The 27814-nt window shown below is 42.1% G+C and overlaps 1 protein-coding gene across 3 annotated transcripts in view; it reads right to left on the bottom strand.

The window, feature by feature from the left end:
• The window catches only part of ATP2B1 (ATPase plasma membrane Ca2+ transporting 1), a 59620-nt gene extending 32582 nt beyond the window's left edge, over positions 1 to 27038 (bottom strand). The window contains exons 1-2 of one of the 3 annotated variants that reach the window (XM_063396358.1): positions 26844 to 27038; positions 583 to 994 (exon numbers count right to left, since the gene is read on the bottom strand). In XM_063396358.1, the coding sequence (XP_063252428.1) occupies positions 583 to 787 (205 nt within the window). In that variant the 5' untranslated portion in view covers positions 788 to 994; positions 26844 to 27038. Of the gene's footprint in view, positions 1 to 582; positions 995 to 26519; positions 26677 to 26843 lie in introns of those variants that run through there. The other 2 variants (XM_063396356.1, XM_063396357.1) reach the window with 2 other exon arrangements.
• Positions 27039 to 27814: the final 776 nt, after the last annotated feature.

Raw genomic sequence — 27814 nt, 5'->3', positions numbered from 1 at the left:
TAATGCTTCAAGTTACATTGATAGTTATTTTGTATGGCTCAAATGAAATCTACAGAAATAGTGCAGATTTAAAAAATAGATCCTGCTATTAAGAATTCAATGTAACACAAACAGGAAACATGTAATCGGTTTTAAAAATTGCTGCATTAGCAAATCAAAAAAACAGGTAGCCACACAGAAGCATTAATAAGCCCTGCATTAGATTATTAAAACCTTGGGCTCTACAACAGCATGATCTGAATTGTGAACTATAGGCCATATGAACTACTCAGAAAACTGGTGCTTTCACAGTGAGTTGAACACTGCTGTGTTGCATTGCTATTTCATATGCGCTGTCTACATCAATGACCTTTGTTCCAAGTGCAACTTCATTAATGCAACATCTCACATGCAGTTAGACCAACTGAAAAAAACTCTTGCTTACTTACTACCATGGAATACTTCTATCTTAAAAGAACAAGAAGCAGTATTTTGTTATGGTAACTAAAATGTTTTTACAAACTTTTCTATTAAAAAAAGCAGTTTGCTGACCAAGGCTTTTCCTAAATGGAGTTTTGTCAATAAGTGTTAAAATTTACTTACCTTCATTTGGTGAAGTTTTCAACTTTGTACAGATGCCATGTACATCACCATAGCATTCCTGTATTTTATGCAGTGCATCTGCAGCTCGAAGTTCCATAAGAGAACGGAGTTCTGCGAGAGTAACTCCAAAATCTCCATGATTAGCTTCTTTTACAGCATTTTTTACGCTGCTATATGCAACCGAATTGTTTGCCATGTCACCCATGATGCATGCAGTCTTTAGCGTAGACGGTTTCCAGTAAGGAACAAAATTTCAACTTAAAATATTTCCAAAAGGAAAATAAATCCTTAGGGTATGAAGACAGTCAGGAGAGCAGACACATCACCCAAGCAAGAGAGCCCCTCTGGAGAGATATCTTTGAGGTTGTCCCATGGCGCGTTCTGTTCCCCAAAGCCAAAAGGCATGTACAGCCTAGGGAGAGAATAAATACACATTCAGTTACATAACAGCTATACTGAAATGCACTGTAAGAAAACACTCTTTTACTAACGTTACAGAACAAATTTCTTTTTTGATTTCCTATAATAGTTTTAGTTTGCATTCTGCAAGCAAGAGTGACAAGAAGGAAGAGGGATGTTTGCCATCTGAAAACAACCTTGCATCATTGGATTTCCTTAAGTCATTAACTTTGTAACAAATGTTGCCTTTAACACTGGCATTTTCCTTCATATGTCCATATGGTTTATCATCAAGCAGCAACCTTTAAAAATACCTAAAATTAAATCTGTTTCCAGGGAAATGGAGCTTGTAGCATCCACAAGTGAGGTCACATGGGGAAAGAACACGCTCAAGTTAAAAATCCCCACTTTCCAATGACGCTCCCACCTCAGAGTTTGGGAAGAGTAAGCATTTTTGTGTCCATTAATTCACTTGTGCAAACCTCAGGAAAAATAACTTCAACACTAAGCTAGCCCACACATGAAGCACTTTTGTATTTTTAATAGGATTATACCTTCAGGCAGACCTAGATCTTAATAAATTCTTCCCATCCATACAGTTCTAGCCCTGCTCCAGCCCACTTCATCACAACTTGAGCCTTGCACAGTATCTCCATTTTTTTCTTCGAAGAGAGAGAAAGATTGCACAATAACACCTTTCTACAGAAGGGATGAGGAGACTGAGACCAGTTCCCCAGAGCAGTGTGATGATCAATGCATTGTAGCTGAGAAATTATCATCTGGCCACAGGACTCCAAACTCCACAGGCATTCTATACATTATCCCTGCTCAGCTGACACATCTTGCACATATGCATGTAGCTACACAACAGTGCAGGGCACACACAAACTCCTCTTGCCTGTGTGAAGATATTCTGTGTGCCGAAACCAGACCTCTGATCATGTAAGTCAGCTTTATTGGCATCACAGAGAGCAATGAGCATGTGTAAGCATATATTCCCCCACAAAACATGACTGCCAGGCTCAGATGAACAACAACTTGGACACTTCCAGGTCAACAAGACCCTCAGGTGTCATATGCCTAGCAAAGGCCAAAATACGAAGGCAAAGCATCATCAAACAAAAGATTTCTAGCTATTTCCCTGCCAGCTAAGAGGACTGTTTGGCTGAACTGCTGAGTCTACATTGGAGTAAAAGTATAAGCACACAATTTCCAGAAATTTAGGGTCTTGGATCCAGGAAAGACTCAGATTTCTGCTTTGGAAATAATCAGTTGCCGCTGTACTGTATTTAAAGCACCACGTCACAGTACTTCATTTGCACTGTAAGCCCCTGAACTGATGTCACCTGACCACAAGTGACAGGCCCATCTCCAGCAGAACTACAACTTCTACAACTGCAACTGCTCTTCTCTTCCTGTCACAGGACATTCTGGGAAAACCACTGTCCATGGCCGTTTTCCAGAGAGTGATAAAAAGCATAAAGCAATCAATATTACATTCATAAAACTTTCAACATTCTATAACATAAAAAAAGTTCCTAATTGAAAAAATAATTTTAAATCTTTATGTTTTCTCTGTTATGTGCAAGAAAATATTGCAACAGTTGAAGAGTCCACGATGATGGTGTTAACCAGAACGCTAGGATGTAGTTTTGATTAAGACTCTAATGAGTTCTGTTGGAGTATCCTGCAAGTGAAGAATTTCATGCAAACCATGTATGAAAGAGTTTTATTTAAAGACACACCACATTGTTATCTAGTGCCCAAAAGCTAGATGTTGTTATCCAGCTGGTAGCCTAGGAGGATTTATCAGCTGGCATCTGATCATAAGCTATGACAGTATAACAAGAAGCAGATCAGGCAAATGAGTTTGTATAGCTATGGAGAAGATTCTCCAGCTGCTAATTAGGCCAAAATAGACCAAGCAGAAGGCCCCACAACCAATTACATCAAACTTGATTCAATTTTAATTAAGAAAAGCTCTGTTCAAGCCTCTAGCAGGAGCCCTGTACTTAATGCCCAAATACACCCAAATCCAAGAGAAGAGTATAGGAAAAGCTACAGCTCTAGTCACTGTTCACTTGTCAAAGAGTTTTATAATTTTCTTTCTATATATGTATGCATGGAGTGGACAAAGCTTGCTTTCATATACAACAAAACCTAAGAGCAGTAACTCTGCTTAGTTGTAACTCAGTGTGCTTTGCACTCCAGTTCCAGCCTTTCTATGCATCTATATCAATTTTTACTAATAAATAATAATCTAGATTAGTTATTAATAAGTTTATACTCAAGGGGGTCCTCATATGCTCTAAATGCCATCCTAACATACCAGTGGACCCTTAGGCTTCACAGGCAAATTCAATAAGCATGCATTAATACAAAAACAGTGCAGTTCCACAGATCAGCTCAAGTAATGGCACAAACTGTTTGGTACATCCATGTTAGCAATGAATTGTGGAAAATTGAAAGGAACAGTGTGAAGACTTCAAATTCTGAACACTAAGCAAGTGCAGTGTTGCTCCAGATGATAAAAACCTGATTAAACATTATCCATTTTTACACAAAATCAGACCAGGATAAGCTTCAGTAGTCCATTTTTACCAGACACTTCAACAGAGAGCACAATAGCTTCTTGTCATACAGATACAGGATGGACTTAGTTTAACACAGATTTTTCTGTAGGAATCAGCAAAGAAACTGTCTTTAAGAAATATCCTTAATGCAGTTTTGATGTAAAATCTTGCAACATTTAATCAGACCCTGTTACAGCAAGATCCAAGAGTCCACTTTTGTAACACTCATGGCGATGCATAATGAAACTATTAAGACTGAAATACAGTAGCATAAAAGAAAGTGCATTTTAAAGCTAGAAAGATCTAATAGTATTTATCTTCTCAACTAATGAAATATTTTATTTGTTTTCACCAGTGTTTCATTTCTCACTTATTGCATCAGCCATTTGAAAAACTGAATAGCATGAGGTCTGAAGCACTTTAGTTTAAAGCAACTTACCTCAAACTTCCAATCTGTTAATATTTCAAATTTTAAATTCAAGAAACAGTTATATAGCTAAAACTCATTTATACACCACATCTGAAGTTCCAGCCTATTTAGAGTTTAATTCAGTTGAAGTTTTGTGCTAGTGTCCAGCTTAAACAAGCTGCATACAAAATGATTAAGATGTCTATCTTTCATTAGACACATTAACTTTTGGATAATCCTTAATCATTGACATTTTGTTTATCCCTTTATATCACTGAGACTAGGAATAACTTTAAAAGCTATTCTGTCACACTCAAGTGACTAAAAAACTTGAACTGCAGAGGGACATTTCACTAGCAGCACATTTCAGTAGCACTCTCCTAGGTAGGATTCAGATACTTATGTAAATCCCTCTGAGAAGACCTTGCTGCTCTTTGGCTGTAGTAACCTCACTGACACATCAAATCATTGTAGCTGCTTATGAGGAGTAACTTCCTCACTCAAATGAAATTACTATTTATTGCTAAGGGACTGTGTTTTGTTACCAGACAAAGACACTAATTCAAACCCATAACCCATTAAACAAAGGTTAGACAACTTCACCAGTGCTGGAAGTTCAACAACACCATAAGCTCCTGTAGCTGGACTGGAGAAAGGAAAGCTCCAAACAGAAGTCTACATGTAGAGACACTTACCAAAGCAGGAAGAGACCATAAATTACTTGTCTATTTAGTGCTACCAGAACATTCTGCGCTGACCAAATTAGAAGCTGCAACAGTATATTTTTTTAAGATTTCCTGAGGTGACATAATTACTATTGCCCAGATGCACAGGACCTAGCATACCTTAGCCCCCCATCCAAGCTTTTCCGATGATTAAATTTATATTTAATACTTGCTTCACACCAGCCTACAAGGAAACACAATTTTCTTAATTAATTGTAAAACACTTAAGCACACTCATACCTCCAGAGTCAAAGCTTCAGCAATTATAAATCTTGTGTCATTTAATTTAATTTATACATCATCTTGAACAGTATGCATTCAGATATTGAGAATTAGCTGGTAGCATTTGACCTTCAGCAACACACTAAAACTGGGTCCTGTAATATAGGAAAGGGCTTGCAAAGTGATTATCTCAGGAAAGCCTTTGTTTAATCTAATTAGTTCAATGAATACCAGACAGATCTGCATACCAAGAGGCTGTTGTGATAAAAACTGTCCCCATATGTTTCAGCTGTTATGCCTTTTAACCTGCCTACAGCTTCAAAGATATTGAAAAAATATAATATGCTTTTGCATACTTTAGTTTGGGTGTGATCCACAACTTCAAGCATAACGTTGCAAAGAAGAAAGAAGGGAAGTTGTCTGCAATATTATTATAATGGAATATTAATGAAATGTAAAGTAACTGAGAAAGTAACCTGGAAATTAGACTGAAATTGACTGAGGTCTATGCTCAGAAGGGTCAAACTTCGCACTAAGAGACAGATCCTCCCACCTACTTAACAGGCTACAGAAACTCACCAGCTGTTCCACAAGGAATATGAATGAATGCTAATGAAGCAAAACATTAATACAGAACAGTATGCATTTACAAGTTACTATTCCATAAGTTAAAATGTGCCTAACTGAACAAATAGGAGATAAATAATTTCAGTGCCATGTTATTGTTTTAGAGCAAACATCTCAGACAGCCTGGTTTATGCAGAAACAAGTACAAGTAGACAGAAGAACTAAGAGGTAAAGGGCTTAAACAAAGTTTTTAGCATATCATCTTCAGTCTTAAATATGCCCAAGAGTGTTATGACAAGTTTTGGTTATTACAGCCTGTGTGCTATAAATGGTAAATTCATCAAAGGTCACGACTTTTGCTTAGTTTTCAAAGAGAAATCTGATCTAATTCTGAAGCCTAATCTCCTGGGAAGCAGATGTACTTACCTATCTGAAATAAAAACTGGCCTAGATTCTGCATTGGATCTAAACACTGGTATTGTCCCTGCTCATTGCAGGGAGGTTGGACAAGATCACATTTAAACGTCCTTTCCAATCCAAATTATTCTGTGATTCTGTGATTTATGGCACTTAATCTAAGGGATTTCTGCTGCCTACTGTGGTTGACACTTGTAGAAACAGTTTCATCCATTGGTGGTTTCTTTCCTTTAAGACTTCAAATTGATTTCTTATTGAAATGATAGCAAACAAATAAGGACTTCAATAGTCTGAAGTCAGTTTGGTGGTAGTCAAAATTAGCAGTGCTCACACACAGGTTCTGCAATAATTTTCCTCTTATTTTGGTAGCAGCAAGCAAAAATTGTACAAGGTTTGAAGGTGAGTTATTACGGCATGAAGGATATAAGCTTCTCTTACAAAGCAGCTTGGTCCACAGGCTCTGCCAGGAGCTCAGCAAGCAAGCACACATTTTGCTATGCCACTAACCATCTGCACATGCCTGTCCTTGTCCAAGCCATGGCCTCTCTCCACTCACAAAACTCAGCCCCAACTGAAGTGACACCTGGATTAAGAAACAAGATCAGAAAGTGCTGTATAGAACAGTCTGACTTGGAAACTATTTTATTAAGGGTTTAAACTAATCATTATGTAACCAAACAGAGGTACCCAAATAGACATTATTGGTCCAAAAGTAGACTGATACAACAAGGGCTTCAGAAAAACCTATGACAAATTTCAAGGAACATCAGACTTAGAGACATACTGGAAAATCCCAGAGGACAAAATCACTGTGATCATCATCAAAGAAAGCATCAAGTGTTTCATGTGCTTGAAATACCAGGCTTTCATAGTCACATACTTCATATTGCTGGCTTGTCCACAAGACGACAAACACTTAAGGCAAAACTGTGAAAAAGTGTCAAGTTTTTAACCACTTGAAGCACTTCTCTGCAGTCCACAGCTCTGATCGACATTCAGGCAGCTTCTCTCCTCTCCACCCACAGGCCCTGAAGCTTCCTTCTCTGTACTTCCTTTTCCTAGGCTCATCTACTTTCTGCTCTGTGATGACACTACAAACCAAAGGCTACATTTAAGAGGACTGTGCAATACAAGGTTACTACAGTTTAAGACTATGATCCCACTGTTTTTTCTGTCCCATCCAGAATCATGTTGAGTAGGTTCAAGTACCTAAAATGCATTTACTGTGTGTGTCAGCTTCCTCATCTGACTTGAGGTGAGTGAAGCTGTCAAAATTTGGACTAAGGCAGCTGACAGCTAAAGGCAAACCTGCTGGTGTTCAAAATGCAAGAAAACAAAGTTTGCCCAAAGCCTACCAATATTTTCCTTTCCTTTAGATACACTGAGTCCTAAATAAGATTTCAAGTCTCTTAATCCTGCACAGTTTAGGATAATTATGGTGTAAACAAAGTTCTTTTAACAGATCAGTCATATTAGTAGCTAAATGTATAAACCTAAAAGTGTTTAAAAAATGTAATAAAGTCATCCATTAACAAATACCCACATTACTAGGTTCATGAAGAGCTTACCACACTTTTCTCATCAACATTTGTCAAAGCCATATAGACAAAAATGACAAGACAAAGCTGAACTTTTACAAAAAAAGACAGAGTGGTAGCACGGCAACCAACTCACTAAAATTATGCATCATAGGACTACAACAGAGTTTACTGGCATTCCCAAAGTGCAAAATGTGTTCTGGTCACAAACCCTGACAGGTGTGTGTTAAATGAGGCATATGACATCACTATATACAACCAAGTTTCAAGTAAGGGTAAAGGGAGATGGTACCAAATTTCATGCAGCAGAGATGGAGTTGGATCCCTGGATTTCAGTTACTTGGTGCATTTAAAGCTCAGAGCAATGCTCCAGCTGGTCAGTTCTGACAATATCAGCAAACCAGCAGCTGACTTCATCAGTTACTCCTACTGGTCTTGAGAAATCTTTTTAACTTTTTTTCATAGAACTTATATTTACCATTTCATCCTGATTTGAACACTCCCCATTTTTTATTCTTCCAGAAAGTATTCTTTTATGCTAGTATCTATTTATGCAGAGCAGTAGGCTTTTGACTGTGATCATACTTCACTACATCAAAGAGATGCAAAAAGACCTTTAGATTTATGAGCCTTCAGGCAAAAGGCAAAAGTCCATTCTTACTTTATTTTTCTTGTATTCAGAAAACTTCAAAAGAAATTTAAAATTAGTCTTAAAGCTACTAGGAAATATTTATGCCTATGATATTAAGCCTAATTACTTCCAAAAAGTCACTCTGTATATAACCAATCCTTTTCTATTAGAGCAGTAAAATTAACTTAGGTAAAGTTTTAAGGCTTTTCTTGCTGCTTTGAACCAGCTTACTGCTATGTATAAACAGTACCACAAAATAGTCTATATGCTCATTGAACCGTAAACGGGTAATATACAAATCATGATATTAATGTGGTAAAGGATGCATTTATGATCCTCAAAATCATCATCTCAACCAAGCAAGAGTCTGAAATGTAAGAAAAATAAAACAAAAGCCTCAGGTCTGGTCACCCATCTCAATGAGTTATGACATTAAATTGGATATGTTTTGTCCTCTTACAGCCAAAGCTTCCCTCTTGGCCTGTAACAAGCCAGTCTGAGAACCTTCATCTTCAGATTTTTCACAAGCCTTCTGGAAATACCAGACCACAGTATACTCTTATCCTTAAACCCTCAAAGTCCCTTACTTCTTCAAACTCTATATTTTGAAAGCTATGCTAGTTTCCCCTGTCGTTAATTCCTGCCTGCCAGAAATAAACCAAATAAGCTGGCTAAAAGAGTAATTCTGAGAAAAAAAAAATCCAAAAATTGCAATTATGTTTGTCATCTTGTCTTCCTAAGGAGACAGAGGGTTTTTTAATTAAAGTATCATAACTAGTCCATACTTGAGCAGCACTTTGAGAAATACTTTACAGCTTTGCTTCTCCTGATGGTTATGGCAAGAGGTCCTTTTTGTTTGTGTGGGGTTTTTTTTGCTTGGTAAGGTTTTTTTTTACCTCAGTATCTGAATTTGAGAATCCAGTGTATGGCCTTGCAAAAAAACAAGAAGGAAACCTCTTGCAAAATTCTTTGTTATGATTAGATTGGTCATACCTTTAGCTCTTTTTGATAAGTTTTGAGAGCTTGGCTCACTAATCCATTCTACTGGGCCTCCACTTTCTGGTACAGTGTAACAAGCATGTTCAATAGGTTTCATCTCAGAGTATTTTCTGACATATTTTACAATTTAGTAATGCTATATATTGCTTTGTCCTTCAGGGACATCTCCCGTTTCAAAACTAGTCTTTCCTCATGATAATACTTCTCCATCTCTCTGAAGCTGGGCACTCACTTAAAGGCTAGGTTGTCATGCTCCTTCACTGTCACACACTTCTGGCTACTCCAAACTTTCTCATTTATGCAGGGTTGGTAGCTGGTCTGGGATTGTTTTACGCACATTGAGGCACTACTGCAATACAGCTATTGGCACCTGTCTGGAGAATGATGGTAAATGAACTGCTCTGTGATAAGTACACACATGACAATCCCATGTCCACCATCCAATATAAGATAATAAATACTTCTCTCAGGAGCTTGTTTCTTTAACATAGACAGGGAATGTATGAGCAGGGTTAGCAGACAGAAAGCACAAAGCTGAGATTCCCATCACAGCACTTTGTAACTCTAACAAAGCAGCCAGTCTGTCACATCTTCAGGGGACCAAAGGTTGTGGCTGTGCTACAGTGGCATGATGTAACACTCCCACTCACAAAGGTCCTGAAGCAGCTCCCATTATTTGACACTAACAACACTGCAACTTACACCTGTCACCCTTATCCTTTTGCATTGGGAAAAGCCATTGACTCTGCCAACTGCATTAATGAAGTAACAGAGTATGGGAGGCCTGCTGTTGGAACAGCCACAGAGGCAACCCTGGGCCCAGAACACACACATTGCTTGTGTGCTTTTCTACTCCTCTTTACAGCACCTCAGCCACTGAGAGAAGGTATTTCAGTTTGGATCCTGCTCTAAGTCCACCTCTCATGGGATATACAGCACTCCAAACAGTTCTGGCACCTTTTCCTTTACTAATGCTTTTTTCTTCTTTCCACTGCCCTTGCTTTCTCCATGTACTTCTATGATCTTTAAAAACATTTTTTTTTTCCTAGCCATGAAATCTGCCCCCTTCCAGGATCCAAGGAGCAAGAAAGCACTGTGCCATGTTCCCAAGCCTCCACTCTCCAACTAGCTGTGATGGTAGCCATGCATTTCATGGCTCTGCACCTGCAAGCGGGCTACTTGTAGCCCTGTGATGCAGAAAGTTGTCACCCAAAAAGGATTTCCCTCACCTCAGTGAAAAAACAATTAACAGCAGAATTTCTATTGTCTGAACAAGTTTTCCTACCAGGAGGGGCTCATTTACTTGTAGAAGTCATACAAGCAATGTGGATATGCCAGCTTAAGGGAAAAGACACATTCAGCTAATGCTAGAAGCATCTTTATCATGGAACTACATATGGCTGCAACTTTTAAGATAACATTAAATCTCCCTTCAAGGAAAGGTTCCTCTTCCCTCTGTTATTTCAAGTTGTAGTGGGTTGAGCAAACCCAGGACACAAGTCAAGTGATGTGCCACTAAAAAAATAGCATGATACATCACTTTGCAGTGAAGAGCAGACACTGTTTGTTTGGACTGAACAGCAAATGCACCTGACTGTCAGATAATGGCTCAAGCAAATTTAGTAAATTTATTAAATTTCTCAGTTTTGGTAGGCTATAACAAATTGCTATACAAACTGGCTATGTGCAATTGATAATCACAGCTTCATTTCTGAAGTATTCAGTTGCGAAGAACTTTATAGTGCATAACTCTTTAGGCTTCTGAGATTACAGTGTCATCAGTGTTTGATCAACTCATTAGAAAAAAGAAAGCAACTCAGGAAAAACGCAAATAAAACCATGATCCATGATAACATTTATAACTCCTATGCCACAGAGTAAAGGAAATCCCTTCTCCAGTTTCCCATAAACCAAAGGCCTAAAATCTTCACTAGCATCAGTGGATCCTAATGCATTTTGCAGACAGCTCTGCTTCCAGTCTAATTAGCAGTCATTTAAATTATGAGGGAGCTAGGTGTCTAATTTAGCTCTGGCACAAGTGCCTCAGGTAGGGAGAAGCCATGCCTTGAAGAACTACATGGCAACCAGCTGAGCCTGCTCAGTGCTGAGGATGAGCTCTTAGATTCCCTTCACTCCCCTGCCCTTTGAAAGCACAAGGCTAGCAGAACTGAAGTGGTAAAGCAGCAGGCACTCGGATGCCTGGAGCATAACTACCTTTGGCATACATGGCGAGGGGTCAGTCTTCTGCTAAAGCAGCTCTGAATCCTCAGTAGCAATTGCTTAATATTTGTCCTTCCAAAAGATGGTATCTGGATTGAGAGCCTAATGTATTTGGGGCAGCCAAATGCTCATAAGTTCAGCTGAAGCTGACCCTGAGGGCCCAGAGCCTACCCACCCATGAACACTACAGGTCATCATTCTAACTCAGCAAAGTCAGACATATTTTCCTTCTACACAAAGCTACTTCCCACAAATGTTTGTTTTACAATGGCACATTGTAACAGTGTGCAACTTTAGTGATCATTCTGTTTCTAGTGATACCAAAAGTATCTCTGAAGAAAGGGGATTGGGAAAGGCCATATCAGCTTCTCCACTCAAGTGACAAACTTCAAGCATCTTGCTGAATTTGTGCACGCTATCACTGCTGATGGCACTAACTCCTTAAATAACCAAGATTAGTATGTTTGGCTCATGGCTTCCAACAGATTTCTTCAAAGGACCAGCGCCATTACACGTCTGACTGTATCACACCTCATCTCAGCATGGGATTCTTTCACTATACAGCTGAGTAGGGGCTCACAGACCAACTCTTTTTAAGTCAGAAGCCTTATTTTTAATAAGGCTTTAAGCCTTATTAAAATGGCTTTTAAGCCATATTTTTAATCTAAACCCTGCAACTCACAGATTTCTCTTGTGCAGCATGGAGGTAAAGCAGAGTAAGGAGGATAAGAGCTTCCTCTAGCCTGAGGCTAGTAATAGTGAAATGCCTGTTTCCCCAGTGGAGTGAAGTGACTGAAAAGATCAAGTATCATGAAACAAACAAAAAATGACGCAGTACCATGAAACAAAATATAACACGAGTTACCCAAACTCCCTCAGTTAGGGACTCAGTCATTCTGAAGGTAATTTTGGAGGATTCCTTCTTTGTTCCTATTGCTCCACTTTCCTAAGCAAACTCCTGTACCTCTGTTTTCCTCAAAGGATGCCATCAGCTTGTTCCTCAGCATTTTCAATAGACCCTTAAGCTTGAAGGACACATAACATTTGGAGAAGAGAAAGCATACTAGGAAGCAGCTCTGCTAGGACTATTCTCCAAAAACCTCCTTTTTGTCTCATTACGGATGATTTATTTTAATTAATTTGTCAAAGGAAATATAGAAAGTCATCTGAAAACCTCTATAATTAGGCATTATTTTAGTAGCCTTTCAAAAAACCCCTACTTGATGTAGACAAGACTTAGAAAAAAGTGGTGCAAATATGAAATCTGCTAGTAACAAGTAGCAGACTTCTTATTCACACTTTCAGACCTGAGGTAAGGAAAACACTAGTAAGGAAGATGAAATAAAACTTAATGAAAAGTCCTACACAGTGAAAACCAATCATACATCTAATTTTAAAGTTGTTTTGATTTGGGCCCATTTAAGTTGCACACAAATTCAAAATCTGTACACCATGACAAGCAGATTGACAGCCAAGTTCTACCATGGTCTCTAACCTATTAACTTCTTTGTTGTTTGATTTTACTTCCATTATTTTACAACATTTGTTTTCCATTTCCTCCTTTTCTCAAGGAAAGCGATGTTTTGAGAGACAAAGATTTATACCAATGGACTCCTAAATCTCCTTCATGTTTCTTTAGACATAGCAGCACAGCTTATATACAATGTTCCCAGTTCACCTTCAGAAAAAAACCCTCCATGCATTATTAGTTTTGCATGTTGCACACAGACTTGTTACCAGCAGCTACTAGTTTGCTCTAGATTACTAATAGCAAGTTGCTACTTGGTGTGTCACACCCCTTCTATAGGAGCTAGATTTTTGCACATGTATCCATCGCCTTTGAATTCTTCTGCTCTAACCAATACACCATGAAATTAGGAAGAGGTTGGTTTGTTTGGGGTTGTTTGATTTGTTTGTTTGTTTTATTTTTTTGGGGGGGGGGAGTGGGGGTTGGGGTGATGGAGGAATAACTAATTTTGCTGGTATTTGAACAGTTGAGAGCAGTTGTCTAATAAAAGAAGTCAGCAGTGTGATCAAAGAATATACAGTCAGAATCAAATTGTAAGAGAACAAACAAATTTAGGCAGTTACACAGCTGTCTGTCAAAGTCACAATCTAGTTTGACGTGTGATGCTTCAGGCACATAATTAAGCTAAACAGCTTTCAAGACATCTTTCTTCTTTAAAACTGAAAAATTAGGTAGTTACTAAAACATTACCTTGTTGTTGAGCAATTATTATTAAAATAAGTCATCAGCTGTCACAAAGGATTTTTCACAGAGCAAATATTTTCAAGTATTTAAGCAATTACATCAAAATTTCCCACAGGAAGCCTAAACCAAGCTATTTTATTATTTTAAGATATTTTAAGATCAGGATTCTGCAACTCCTTAATGTGGAGATTACTGAAACTTATAAGTTGATGCATTTTCCTGTGCATGGACAATTCTCCATTGTTCTTGTTTGACAAGACTAGGGTTGAAGGCAGACATTGCTAAGCTGAATTTAGTGGCCTATATTACGGAGGTCCACAAGTTTTGAGTTACTTGTCAGCTTACATGATTATGAAAATAGAACTGTGGACATTAAAAAAAAATATTGAGCATAGCAGTAAAACGCTGAATTTGGATCATAAGCCAAGTCACAGGGATAAACTTCAAGAACTTAATCCATAATAGCAGGGGAAGAAGAGCATATTTGATAGGGGGAAAGCACTTACTGTGAGATGATTTGCTCTAACCTCTGTGTGAAGGCCTGGGCAACTCTCTGGTTTTTTGCAGCCAAACAGTCCCTTCTAAATAGAGCAAAGCTTGAAGGCATCTGCACACAGCCACAGGTACACCCAAAGAAGAAATTCAATAGAAGGAACTACAGTGGTTGCATTCAATTTTTAATTGAGTTTGCACAGTAGTTTTACTGTTCTGGAATATTTGACAGTTATGAATTATACAAGGGAAGTGTCAGGACAAAAGACTGTTCTCCAGGAAATGCACCTTGCAGGGTCAAAAATCCAGAACCTCTCCTCAGACTTCACAACCAGGAGCTAGACTCCATGTCACAAGGCTCAAAGGTTCTTGTTCAGAGATGTTTTGAACTAGCAAATGGTAAAAAGGCCGTTTGGTTTATTATTGCACTTATCTGGTTACTGACCAGTATATTAGGGTGGGTTACCCTTTTGGTTCTCTGAAACTGTTAAATGGTCACTGAATTCCACAAACTAAAAACAACCAGTGCAGTAATATAATGGAATAATAATATCAGAAAACAAGACAACAGAATGAACTACACTGGCATGTAAAGATGTCTATTGATTTCCAAGTGCAATTGTTTTGATTATGTTCATAATATCTACATATACCAAGACTTTGTTCAAGCCCAAACTTCTTCCATTCTGGCTGAGAATTTTTATACTGAATCTCTTCACATAGAAAGAAACAAGTAGTCTCAGAATAAGCAAATAAAGGTATTTGGCACTCTATGGAAGTAGTTTTCTTCCCCCATGTGAGGCTTCTAATCATAGCTCCTCATGTACATACAGAACACAATACCTATAAAAGTGGAGCTTAGATGTATAACTAGATGTATGAGTATTTTAATGGATAGCCCCATCCAATTGTTGATACACAAAAACAGATCAGACTACAATTACAAAGGTATATACAACACCAGTGTTTACCATTATAGTGGGAGATAGCATCTGAGACACCTGATTAGCTTTCAGTAACTATTTGTTGACCCATTTTTCAGGAAAATCCCTCTTCTATTCATTAAACTGTTCTTAACTCAGAATTACACACAGGCATATTTGTAAGAGGTGCTACTCAGCTATTTAAGCTCATGAAAGCTACTTTTGCAGAGCCAGCAGAGGGAGTACAGACATCATTTTACTTATCAGCTGTGAAAAAGATACCTTGTAAGAAAGCACTAAAAGAGCTGTGCCTGCAAATGTAATGCACTTAGTTTAAAGCATGCCAAGAACTTCCTTGGTCTTTCATAGACATGTATGTCAATGGGCAGCAGAGTTGGTGTTTTGTTTCTGATCTTCAACCAGCTGTCACATCTTAAAAGCCTCATACCTACAGAATGGCAGGAGCAACTCTAACAGTACTAACAAGTATTATAAGGTCTGATGCTTCATATGCATAAAAAAAAAGGAAGAAAACAACCAAAAAACCTCAACAACCAAAACCATCATATAGCTGCAATCCAAGTTTTTATTCCTATGGATTCTGCCGTTTCTCAGTTTCTGAAAAACTAAACCCTTTTGCTTGTTCATTTCTTAGAAAACAACTTCACCTGTAAGACAAGCTGAAAAACTCAGAGCTCAAGACAACCTCAAGCAAAGGAGCCAGGAAGTCACATAGGAGGATTGGACTAGAAGGAAACACAGAGTAAACCTTTCTGCTATTATTCAGAGGCACACACCTCCTGGCAAATCCAGTTTTACACAGCCTCTGAGGCAAGAGCTCTGCTGCTTTATTTAGCATTTCCATTGATCAGCCTGCTTTGGAGTTGACAATTATGACTGAACGGTGTTGACACAGTGGCGGCTGTGGAAACAGTTTTGGAAAGAGAAATAGGCTTTGAGCAGACAGATTGATAGCTTGTTGCCATCTCATGGAGGTGAACCCAAAACTCTAGGCCAACATGAGACAACCTACCTTCCTGGCAAAAACTCCACAAACAGACACCCACGTTTTTCAGTCTACAAAATTGACTGGATTCCTATTTTTTTCTTAAATAAAGTCCACATTTCTTAACTTCTTGGTGTGAGGCTTAGCTCACATAAAATTCTTTCCAATCTTAAGCATTTATCACATAATTTTTTGGGTGGCTATTTCTAAGTTTCACTATTTAGAAGCCCATATATGAGAAACTCATACAAGTGCAATAAATGCCTTTGTCTCAAAGTTTCCTCTAGAAGAACAGCAAAACACTTCTCCTCCCAAAGAAAAGATAAATTTCCATCATCTTAAACTACATATGAACTTTAAAAAGCTTTGACAGCTTGAATCATTAGATTTTGATTACTACCTACCAAAGAAGAATGTGCCTGTAGCTACATAATTTAGCCTTCACTTGTTTCAGCTTTTAAAAATAGAAGAACCACCCTTCAGCAAATTAGATGGCTGTTTCTTCTCCCCATCTACATGAAAGTGTTCACTTCTCAGCTTTTTTTTCACGTGGCAGATTCACAAAATTAGTAAGTCAGAGTGGGCTGAACTGGTTCCCATCTTACAGAACTTACATGATATCTTATAGCTGACTAAAAAGTTTTACCCCTGTCATGCAACAAAGCCACCTCAGTTTTGCTGTTGAAACTCAGAGCTCCTGCAGCATTCTCCATTTGTGTGCTGTGCCTCTTGTGACAACAGTGAAGTTCCTGCAGGTACACAAAAAGCTTATACAGATAGTAAAAATGCTTTTTTTTTTTTTTTCAGGCAGAATGGTTATCTAACCAGATTCACCACACTGCTAATCCAGTGCCAGCTCAAAACATGGCACAGAACTACACTGAACCTGCTTGAGTGAAGCAAATATGAAACCATAATCGCAGGAAATAGACCACAAATTCTAATTCATCTGGCAACTGGAGCATTGCTAAGCTCTCAACTAACCATGTTTATAGCACACTCTACATTTGACAGGCTGACTTTAGGCTTCTAATCAGCAAGCTAAGACACAAAATCCATTTATATAAAGTAAGCAAAGTGTGGTGGGAAGGGCTGAAAAGCCCCTTGACACATGAGCATCCTTCCTCTTGGTGAAGTTTCTACAGCAAATTCCACAGAATTTTATACTTCAGAATTACTACAGCTGCCTTTAAGAATCTACAGAGGCTTGTTGTTATCTCTGTTTTTAACCTGAAATCCTTCCCTTTAGTACACAGCTGAACAACTACTGATTCTAATGTTAATCCCTCCCCAAGATTTAGTACTTCAATAATCAGTAATAAACAGCATGCAGCAGATGCAAGAGCTTTTTTTAAAAGTCAGTGTTGAAATTGTTCTCTTCCCCATCACCTGTTTTCACCACCTGAAGCATTTATCTCAAGTTCTGAAGCCCATGCCCATTTCATGGGTTAAAACTTTACATTCCTTCCATCATATGCAAGATTCACCTGACCAAATGGGAACACCTACCTCTAAGCACTTCAGGTGCTTTTTGTAAATAGGCAATGGGAAAACTAAAACATATATATCAAAATATTAAATTTAGGCACCTAGGACATGAGCTAAAATAAAATAGTCACACGAATGGCATCTTAGATGCACTTGTGTCACTTCAGCAACAGAAGCAGCCCAGAGTGACTGGTTTCAGTTTTTTAAGACGCTTATGTAAGTGGCCAGGATTGCTCTGCCAAAGTTAAGCACAGTCGGCTGGGCTGAACTCGCATATCAAGCAGCTGCACTACCATGTCAGAGCAAGAGGAAGGATGTGGCTTCACAGTTCGTTAAGGAACACCCAAGCCTGTGCTACTGCCAGAAGGTACAGCCCCACGCCAGCACCGCTGCTCACCTGACTCAAGGTCAGGGGACAGCCCCGGGTGAAAATCGGTGACAAGGAAGACAGCAGCAACACCAGTGGTTCCTCCTGAAGGTCACACAGTGACAGGGACTGCCCCTTCCAGCTAGCACAGGCCTCACCAGCTCAAGTCAATCATGGAAGCTCTTTTCCACACCCCCATTCTCATCCTGGGAAACAGGTGAGCCTAGCTGCACCTTCCCTGCAAGGCCTCACTATAGACCATCACTATATGGGGCCACTATGGCTATAGACCATAAAGGGTCCCTCTTTAGCCTTTTCCTTTCCAGGTCAAGCAAAGCCACCTCCCTGTACTCCTCCCCACACACAGGACAGCCCCTCATCGACTGTCAGGAGAGGTGCAAAGCAAGGCACCATTTTTGGATGTGGCCTCACAAGCACGACTAAAGGCAAAACCCATTGGTCACACTCTTGCTCATGCTGCCCAGCATGGCCCAGTCCTTGTCAGCACAGGAAAGCCCTGCAGCTGACTCAGGCTCCCTGTCCTGCAGGGTGGCCATGACCTTTCCTACAGGCATCCTCCTCTCCATGGTAGGGTACAGGTGCCAGCCAGCCTCAGCTCTCCTGTTTGCCCTCACTCCAGGAATCTAGGCAATGCAGTAGCCCTACAACCACGTCACCATTTTCAGGTACTGCCAACTGTGCCAGTGAAGAGGAAAGCCCATCAGTGTTTTACTCTGTTAACTCAGTAATGCTCAGGAGGGCCCTTGGCAGCTCCCCATCAGGAGCCCAAATTTGGCCTGTTTTACAATTGCTGCCTCAAAGTAACATATATTAACTTTGTCCAGTTCAAAGCATTTTGCCCAAGGTTACATATACAACTTAATTCTCCATATTAATTTCTGTAGCCTTAGATTTGACTATCAATAGAAGGCAAACAAAGCTTTGATCCTGTGCAAATTCAGTATTGAAGTTTTGGAATGAGATGTTCATCTATCAAGAATGTTACAACTATCTTCCCAGAAAATATGAAGTACTCCCCTCAAGCATACATCCCTTGTATTTTTCTATCTGGTAAACCACTTTCCTGTGTTAGAAGGTAGCACAACACAGTTTTGGGTGTCAGACTTCACACAAGACAACTTTTTCTAAACCATTTTGCTAATACGGTTTGAGGAGCTGCTGTCCAGTGCCCAGCAACAGCAGGACGAACAAGAATAAAGGAAAGCCACACACAAATTACTCACTCAAAAGCAAGACTTAGCATGTGCCACTGCTTTATATGCTGGTATCTAATTTTGGATGTGCGTGTTTGTACTAAAGTGCTTTTGAAAGGCTCCTATAACCTGGTATGCACTGCGGAGTGAGTGACTCTATGTGAAGGATAACTCCACTGTAAGCGCCTCCACTAACAGTAAAAAACACACATACACACAAATCCAGAAAGAGACCACGCTTCTCTCAAATCCCAGAGAATTTAGTCCTTTATTCCCAAATCTCTTTCAAATCACTTTAGAAATACAGCTCTAGTTTAGAAACAAATCCTTAGATCTGCAGTCACCACAAGATCTACCTATTATCACCATGCATCTGAAAGCAGACTCTGTAAAGATGTCAAGAGGTTTCACTATGCAAAGCAAGCTCATTGTAGAATAAGAAAAATCACTGACAACATTAACTACATGGATTTGAGAGCAGAAGAAGGTCAACACAAGCTGAAATGATTTGCGTTATTAATAAAGCAGAAGTAAGGCAGTTGTGCTAGCAGTGGTAAAGCACTTTCCCTACTCTCTCCAGCTGTCAGTCTCAACTATGCATATTTGAAAGCCATCTGGCACAGACCCTGACAGCCAGTTTAAATCATTTCATGTTTCATACAACCTCAGCTGAGTGAGGCTGGTTGACACTGCTCTAATTTAAGTATTATTTGCACTATGTTCCATAGGCTTCATGAAGCTCTGCACCAGCTTCATTCCCAAGTCAAGAAAAACTGTCAGATCCAAGCAATGTAGAGCAATTTGAAGTGCAATATCAACACAGATAGCAGTAGCACCTGGATGAAAGTGAAAAAACTCCTGTTTAATACACATATGAAGATCCTGATATACTATCTACTAGATCTAAATAACCAAAAGAGATTCAAAAATACCATTCTTTCTAAAACAGTTTAAGGGCTAACCATACCTGCCACCTTTTCTACCCATTTATTGTTACTATCCACTCAGTCTTTATGTAAAAACATCAGAAATCAAGTCTGGATGCTCAACACCACAAGCACAATTATTTTCCTCCACTGTAGTATCAGAAACCACCTAGGCATACAGTTCTTGTGTTTTAACCCAAATATACTTTTATGGAACACTATTACTTGAAAACTGGCATTCAAACCACTCTCCCATCTACTGTCAAAACAGTAACTTCAAGTTCTCCCATGAGAAAAGGCTAACACTCTCCAGGGAATGGTTTCATATGACTGCTGCACGAGGAGGAACATTCCCAACCACCAATCCAAAGATTCATGTTGCTTTCCGTATGTGAGCCTCACTTCTAACCTTGGAGAGATCGGTTTGTGCACAAAGATTGTGTAACAAACCATCTAGTGGTGCACTGAGTAGACTCAAAGTGGCAGAGACGGCACAAAGGAGGGAGGAATTATTGCAGTTAGCCTAAGATGGAAATGAAAGTAGCCACGAGGCCACCTCAGCCAGCCTGTGACACTTTGCACTCACAGCGACAAGCCAAATGAGCGATTACAAGTGATGGTCTCTCTGTCCTCAGTCTCTTGGATTACACTGATCAACCAGCAGCTTCAGAAGGCCATCATAAAAGTCTGACAAAACTTTGGAATATTAAAAAAGCATCAGACATATTAACAGAAGTGACTAACAAATCTTTGATGAGGACTTAAGAAACTCTTATCTCTTGAAACACCTACCATACAAAACCAAACGTTTTTCCAGCTTTTGAGAGTCACAGTGACCACCTTAAACTTTTTAGGACACACTACAAATATTCTTTTAAAACATGTGCTGTAGCTACAAGACTTCTTTATTGCTAGCGGCCTAAGCTCCTTATTTCAATAAAGACCATAACACAATGGTTATTTCTTTCTACAGTGGAAAAACTCCATCAAACACAGCTAGTGACTCTTCCTCCTATCCCCACATGGAGTCACCAATTGTTTTATTTAAAATGTAGACAAAAGCCAAAATACACACCATAAGCAACACATCCATGTATCTGCAGAGACACAGGGGCAATCCTGAAAGAGCTATCCAGTCAAGCCACCAGTCACTGGTCAAGTAACAAGCACAAAAAAACGTATGTGGTTTCTACATAAGGGCACATCTGTAACATTCGAGATAAGAACACTTGATTTTTCTTTCACTGGTGTATGTAATGTAAAGGTGACTAAGTTTATCTTTGATTCAAAATCTTAAAATTAATAATAAAATCTATTGAAGACATAAGCAGAAAAAGAACATACCACTATAACTTTTGGGATGCACATCCCAGAAGTTGCTTAAACCAGAGTGGGCTGAATCATCTTTCCTGCCTTGAGTTGAGGTTTGTTGCTATCAGCTATGCAGAGTACGGTACATCCTGGGCCTCCTCTGACCAGACACTGTACACCAAGTGGGGAGAACGCAATAGCGTTGTTTTCCCTGCTGCTACCTTATCTTTCTGTGAATATAAGGGCACAAGTAAAGGTAGCAGATTACAGGTGATAGGCTCCCAGAAGTGTGTTTTAAGAACATGGTGTTTCCTGGGCTCACTGGGAATTAAGGCTGCACCCAGCTCATACACAATATTTAAAAAAAAAGAGAGACATGCGAACCACTGAAGTCCACTGTGAGTATAAGGCCAGAACTTACCTCTCTTCTACAAAGCAGCATCAGACAGTAATAAGCCAACAATAATCATCAACAGTAAGCCAGAGCTACCCCTAGTGCTGAGACTGGTCATGCTGTAAGTGGCAGAACCAGCCAGACTTAGTGGCCAACACAAAGTTTATCAAATGTCATCCTCAAAATGCACCTGTGCACTCTTTAACTGCACAGTACAATTGCAAACACCAGTAAGGAGGAATAGATTTTCCTTCTCAGTCCATTCCCCTTAAAAGGCAAGGCAGATGCTATTTGTCTGCTTTGTAATAGCAATCACATATCTCTTACTGGACAAAAAAAAAAAAAAAAAAAAAAGTTATGTTTATTTTCAGATCTATTTCTGATTTCTTTTTTAAATGCCTCCTACATTTTCCTTAAATTTCTTCTCCTACAAGACCTTTGAAAAAACCAATGGAGAAAGCCTCATATCTACTTTGCAATTCACCAAAATTAAACTAATAACACCTCCTGCTGTCATCTGTCAGTTAGAGTAAGATTTATAAGTGGCAGCAGAAATAATTTTCATAACATTTTCTGGAATATCAATAGCTTAAACAGACAGATCCTTCAAAGACACTGCTCATATCAAGCGAAATCTGTCATGAAAACTAGAAATTCATTTTAATTAACTGCATTTGAAAGCCTGATAATTTAAAAATAAAAGACAAACTGGGCAATACCATGTGTTTGTGCAGAAATTACATTTTGTGTGAGTAGGTGCAACTGTTCCAAGATGGGTTAGTCTAATATTTTGCCCGTTGATTTCACTGTATATGTCACCTCCTGGAAATCCTCCTTCTGTACTGTTTATTATCATTGCTTACAACTTTTGTGTGAAGCTGCTGAACACATTTTTATTTTTTACATGCATTAACAGATGTTTGGAGGGCCTCATGAACAAAAAATTCTTACTTACTTTTTTACCACTCTGCTGTTCAATTATTGAACATAGCCTTTTCAGCTAACTGAAGCTTAAGCTAGGAGGACACAAACATTAGATATTGCAAAGTGAAGGAATTTAATCTTTATAAAGGCAAGCTACTTTGAATTAAATTAGTAAATCTTAATGCTTGTGAGAAATACCCATCCTCTACATAAAGTATCATACGTTCACTTCTCTTTTACAAACCAGTAACAGGATCACCTCATCTCTCCTGACTCTCTTGTTCTTCAATCTGTTAAACTTTGCAAAAAGAAATAAAAATATCTTCAGAGAACATTTAACAGGTTTGAATAAAAAAGCCAAAAAAACTCCTGGTTGAGACTGTTGCACACACTCTAGAAAGCCAGTAGGCAGAGCCAATCCTAGCTTTTTGAACACAATTCTGCAACTCCTAGATTTTATCTAGTTTTTAATTAAAATACTCTATAGAGAAAGATCCTTATCTTCTTAACTGCAACTTTCAACCAGTCTTCTTTTTATTATTATTATTACTTATTTTAAGACAAGTAGAAAATACTAGAGAATACAAATTAAAGACTATTACTGCAATTTTATTGATCCTTTAGTAATAAAGTATGCATGCATTTCTATAACAGAGATCTCTTATAGATTCAAGCAGTCTTCCTTATTTCTCAAAAGAGATATACTTTTAAATGCCCAGGACTAATCATAGCTGTTCATTATTATGCATTAGATTTTAACTGAAACCTGACTTCACCTTTAAATAAAACACAAAGCCCTTTTTGCACTAGTATTATTTTCCTTTTAAAAACAGAAGAGAGCATATATAAAAATGAAGAGTTCAAACACTGAAAGACATTATTGAGGTCACATTTCAGTGGTAAAGAATGCCATTAATATTTAGTCTACCTTAATGGAAGAAATTCGAGTTAGAAGATACTTTAGGTTATCCTGTCCACCCTCATGTCAAGGGAGACTTGCATGCTATGGCATGTTATTGATTGTTTTCCAGGTTCATTATGAACTTGTCAGTTAATAGTAAGTTCCCAGCTCTAAAATCTTAAATGTGGTGAAGTTAATTCTTCCAAAGCATCTGTTTTTGAGGTGGCTTTAGCAAATGCAGCCTGTGTTTCTTCCTTCTTTAGTATCATCTCATGATTATCACATTCTTCTTTCCAAATAAACTCAAACAGTTAAAAATGAAGATAATAGTAGTAATTACTAGATCTTTGTGCTTTTGCTACAGGACACTTTCAAGCCTCTCAATTTCCTTTGAAGCTTTATACAACACAGTTGAGAGGTTCGCAATTTTAACAGCTGACAGAAGTTCTCTAAATTGTCATCCACAAGAGAAGAGGAACTTTCTAAACGAGACTACCCTTAGATACAGTCGTTTTCAATTTGCAGGATTACCCCCAGATTATTAGCTGAATATGTGTTACACGAATGGGGATCCTTTCCTTGTATCATCTGTATGTAGTGCAACTTTGTGTAAGAAACTGATACAGTTTAGTCAATGCTAATCTGACAGAAGTCTTGTTTTCTGCTTTAAATTACCAAAAACATTTGCTTAATATGCAGAAGCCAAAGTACGAGTGCTTACAAATAGTACATACAAAAATCCCTTTAAAATTAGTTTTGACTTGTATCATTTCAATAATACACATGGTTTTCCAAGCATTTTTCTTTGAGTGGATAGAAGTAATAATGCTGCAATTTAGCACTGACATAGGAACATGGATTGGGAAAACCTGCAAGTATTTGTACACAACAGAGGATTCACATTTTCTGCAGCTAACTCAGCCTGGGTAGGTTACCATAATCATCAGTAGGAGCAGCAATAAACCGAACCACACAACGATGCTCTTCCAGACCAAAAATTTCACATTTAAGTGTGTGTGGTTTTTTTCCTCACTGAATTCAGTGACCACTTTTTCCACTGACACTGAGAGTTTCCATTCATTATGCCATAAGTATTTAAGTCCTAGTACATTGGAAGCTATTCCTGCCAGAAGAGCCAATAGTTTAAAGATACACAAGTTTACTTCTATTGGAATTCATTCGTGATGTTTGGAAGAAATCCTTGAAAAGCACCAACAAACAGCTGAAAAAAAAATGGCCCTGGCTATAGCTACAGCTACCACCTTCTGAACACACAGCATCATGAACCAAGGAATTGGCAAATTATCTAACCAACACCTTTCCAAGCACTTAAACCAGCACTTTCCGAGCATTATTTTAACCCAAATTCATAAAGACCCAGGAATGTCTTAGAGATGTAGCAGATTTTCTACAGGCGGTGGTTTTCCAAAGGCACACTCACTTCACTCCCCAGGAAGTCAAGATTGCCAGCCACTAATGATGGAAGGTATTTCACAAGTACAGTGGGCCAGGAACTTGACTTCTTAAAAGGGAATGATTCGAATAGTCACCTAGCCAGTCACCTCTCAAGCACTGTGAGGCGAGATACGCGCTAACATTCTCTGAATGAGGGTTTCAGACACAGCATTAAGGTACTATCACCGGTTCTTTCTGAACAGACCTTGAGAAGAAAGCCTCATCAGCTGAAGCCACCAATTCACAAATGTCATATATAACAGGTTTTAAGGATTTCTGTAATGTGGATCTTAAAATGACACAGCAAAAAGCCCCCGAAATTTTGTTACTGTTCACGTCTGTGGTCACCAGCCGCTACAGTTTAAAAAGTCAAACGTAAAAAATATTTTTGTGGAGTATGGATCATGCACAGCACTACATAAATGCCTATTACAGCTGAACTAATACACTGTCCCTCAGGCTGCGAGCCCTGGGACAGACAACTACAGCTCTCCGCTCCTTAAACGCCTCCCCGGGCTCCGGCTGAGCCCCTTCCTGCCCCTCGTGAGCACCACTCGCACGGCCGCTCCGGGGAAACGCTCCGGGGACCACAGCCCCCTTTCCGTGAGATCTTCCTCTCGACATTTTAAGTCCTTCCGACCTCAGCCTTTACCGACTGACCGAGGGGCTCGGCAGGAAGCCAGGGCAGACGGCGGCGCGGTCACCCACCCCACTCCGGCCCACGGCGAGCGCTGCCTCCGGCGCTCGGCAGCGGCCAGCCATCCCGGCGGAGGCTCCAGCCCGCTCCCAAACTCACGTGGTGCGACAGCCAAAGGTTACGCGCACCGCCGGGGCGAGGATGACACCGCTGGTAGAGGCGCTCCCCACCGCGGAGCGGCCCCGCACGGGGCAGGCTCACCCGCGGCGAAACGCCCTCCAGGGCTTCGCTCTCCCGGCGCCCCAAGCGCTGCCGCATCCCTTCCTCGTCCGCGCCGGTCGATGAGCAGCCCGGCCAGGCATCGATAAATCAAACCAGCCCGTCCGCTCCGACGGAAGGCTGCGTACGACTCAGTCGCGGCCAAAAACACCGCCCTGGGGGCGCGGCGGGCGAGCGAGTGAGGCAGGGAGGCGGCAGGAGAGGCTGCGCGGGTGCCGGGCTCCCAGCCCCCGCGGGGCGGCGAAGTGCCCGGGATGTCGGTGTCGTGCTGCCGCAGAGGGCTAATCCCGGCTACTTAACCCGGCGGGCGGCGTGGGCTGAGCACCACCTTAATCCACGGCGTGTGCGCGCCCGCCTGCCGGGAGCTGGCAGGGCCGTGGCGTGCCGGCCGTGTCCGGCCGCGGGGTCCCCGACGGTGTGGCGGTGCGCTCCCTCGGCGGCTCAGCCCCGCATCTGCTGCCCTCAAGGTCACGCCGTGCCCCGGCTGCACGGCGGCGGCCAGGTGCACGGTCCGGTTACCTGCGGGGAGAACCGGCGAAAGCCCGGGAGCGCCGGCACCCAGCCCCTCCGGCGGCGCGGGCCCCCCGGGCCAGCTCGGCCGCGGCTCGAAGCCCCGCGGCGGGAGCGACGCTGCACCTGCCGCCGCGCTGCCGCCCGCCCCGGTCGGCCAGCCGGGAGGAGAACCGCGCCGAGCCGTGCCGCGCTTACCTCTGTGCCGTGGGGCCGACACGGCCGCCAGCCGGGGGCCGGGACGAGGCGCCCGTGAACCTGACGCCGCCCGCTCGTTCGCTCGCCGAGCGCACAAGGTCCCCGCGCTCCCCGCCCTGCCCACGACCGGCCGGCCCCGCCGCGCCGCCCCCGCCCTGCGGCCGAGCGAGGAGGGCGGGAGAGGGGGCGGGGGGGTGAAGCAGCGATCGAATTGGGGAGGGAAGGAGGGAGGGAGGGGGCACCGGCGCGGGGAGAGCCGGGGGAGGAGAAGGAAGGAGGGAAGGAGGGGGGTGCGGACCGCCCACCCCGCCCCCGTCGCCTCACCGGCAGGAATCACCGATTCGCCCTCCTCGCGGGCGCTCCCACCGTGGCCGCCGCCGCTCCCGGGGCCCGCCCGCCTCCTTTCCCCCGCACGCACCGGGCAGCGCCGAGCGCGCCGCCGAGCCCCTGCGCCGCAGAGCAACCGCTACAGGAGCCGGGCGCCACCGGGCAGGGCGGGGCGGGGCGGGGCGGAGCGCGGCGATCCGCCCGCCTCCCGCCTCCGCCCGCCCGCCGCGGTCACTCACTTGCCCGCGCCCGCCGCCCCCTCCTCTCCCGGCGCCTCGGCCGCCGGTCCCGCCGCCTCCCCGGCCGCCTGCGGAGCGCGGGCCACGTGATGGGGTCCCTCGCTCGGCCGCCGAAGGGGGGTCTCGACGTGCGGAGCCTTCAATGGGGGAGGCGGAGGCGGGGCCCCGGTAGGCACGGCGCCCGCGGAGGCGGAGCCCCGCGCACTGCCCGCCCGCCGCCGCCGCCACTGGCGGGCGGGAGGTGACGCGCTTGTTTCCATGACGTCGGCGGGCGGGGCCGCGGCGTTTGATGGAGCCCGGCGGGCTTCGGGGGTCGGTGACTTTGCCACGAGCGGCTCCCGCGGGGCGGGGCGGGGGCGGGGCGAGGCGGGCCGCCGTGTCGCGTCCCTCCGCCCGTGGGTCGCTCGCCGCCGCCGGCGGGGACGCGGACAGCCTCGAAGGGGCGGGGATCCCCCGGCGGCGGGAGAGGCCGCGGTCCCACGAGGGAGGGTCGGCCACCGTCCGGGCCGGGGCGCGTCGATTGCCTCGGTGGGCGGGGGCCGTGCGTGGTGCCGGAGCCGTCCCGGGGGCGGGGGCGGCGCCGTCGGGGGAGGCGCCCTAAGGGACGGCCGGGCGCCCGGGGCGCGGTCCTCCCCCGCCCCAGGGGGCGCGGGGCCGCCGTGCAGCGCCGTGCCCTCCGGGGCCGGGGCTGGGGCGGTGTCGCCCCACGGCCTCCCCCTCCCGAGAGCA

The sequence above is a fragment of the Prinia subflava genome, chromosome 4 (genome assembly GCF_021018805.1).
Source record: "Prinia subflava isolate CZ2003 ecotype Zambia chromosome 4, Cam_Psub_1.2, whole genome shotgun sequence".
NCBI lineage: Eukaryota > Metazoa > Chordata > Aves > Passeriformes > Cisticolidae > Prinia > Prinia subflava.
The sequence above is the reverse complement of the archived record's forward strand: the minus strand, read 5'-3'. Positions and strand labels throughout refer to the sequence as shown.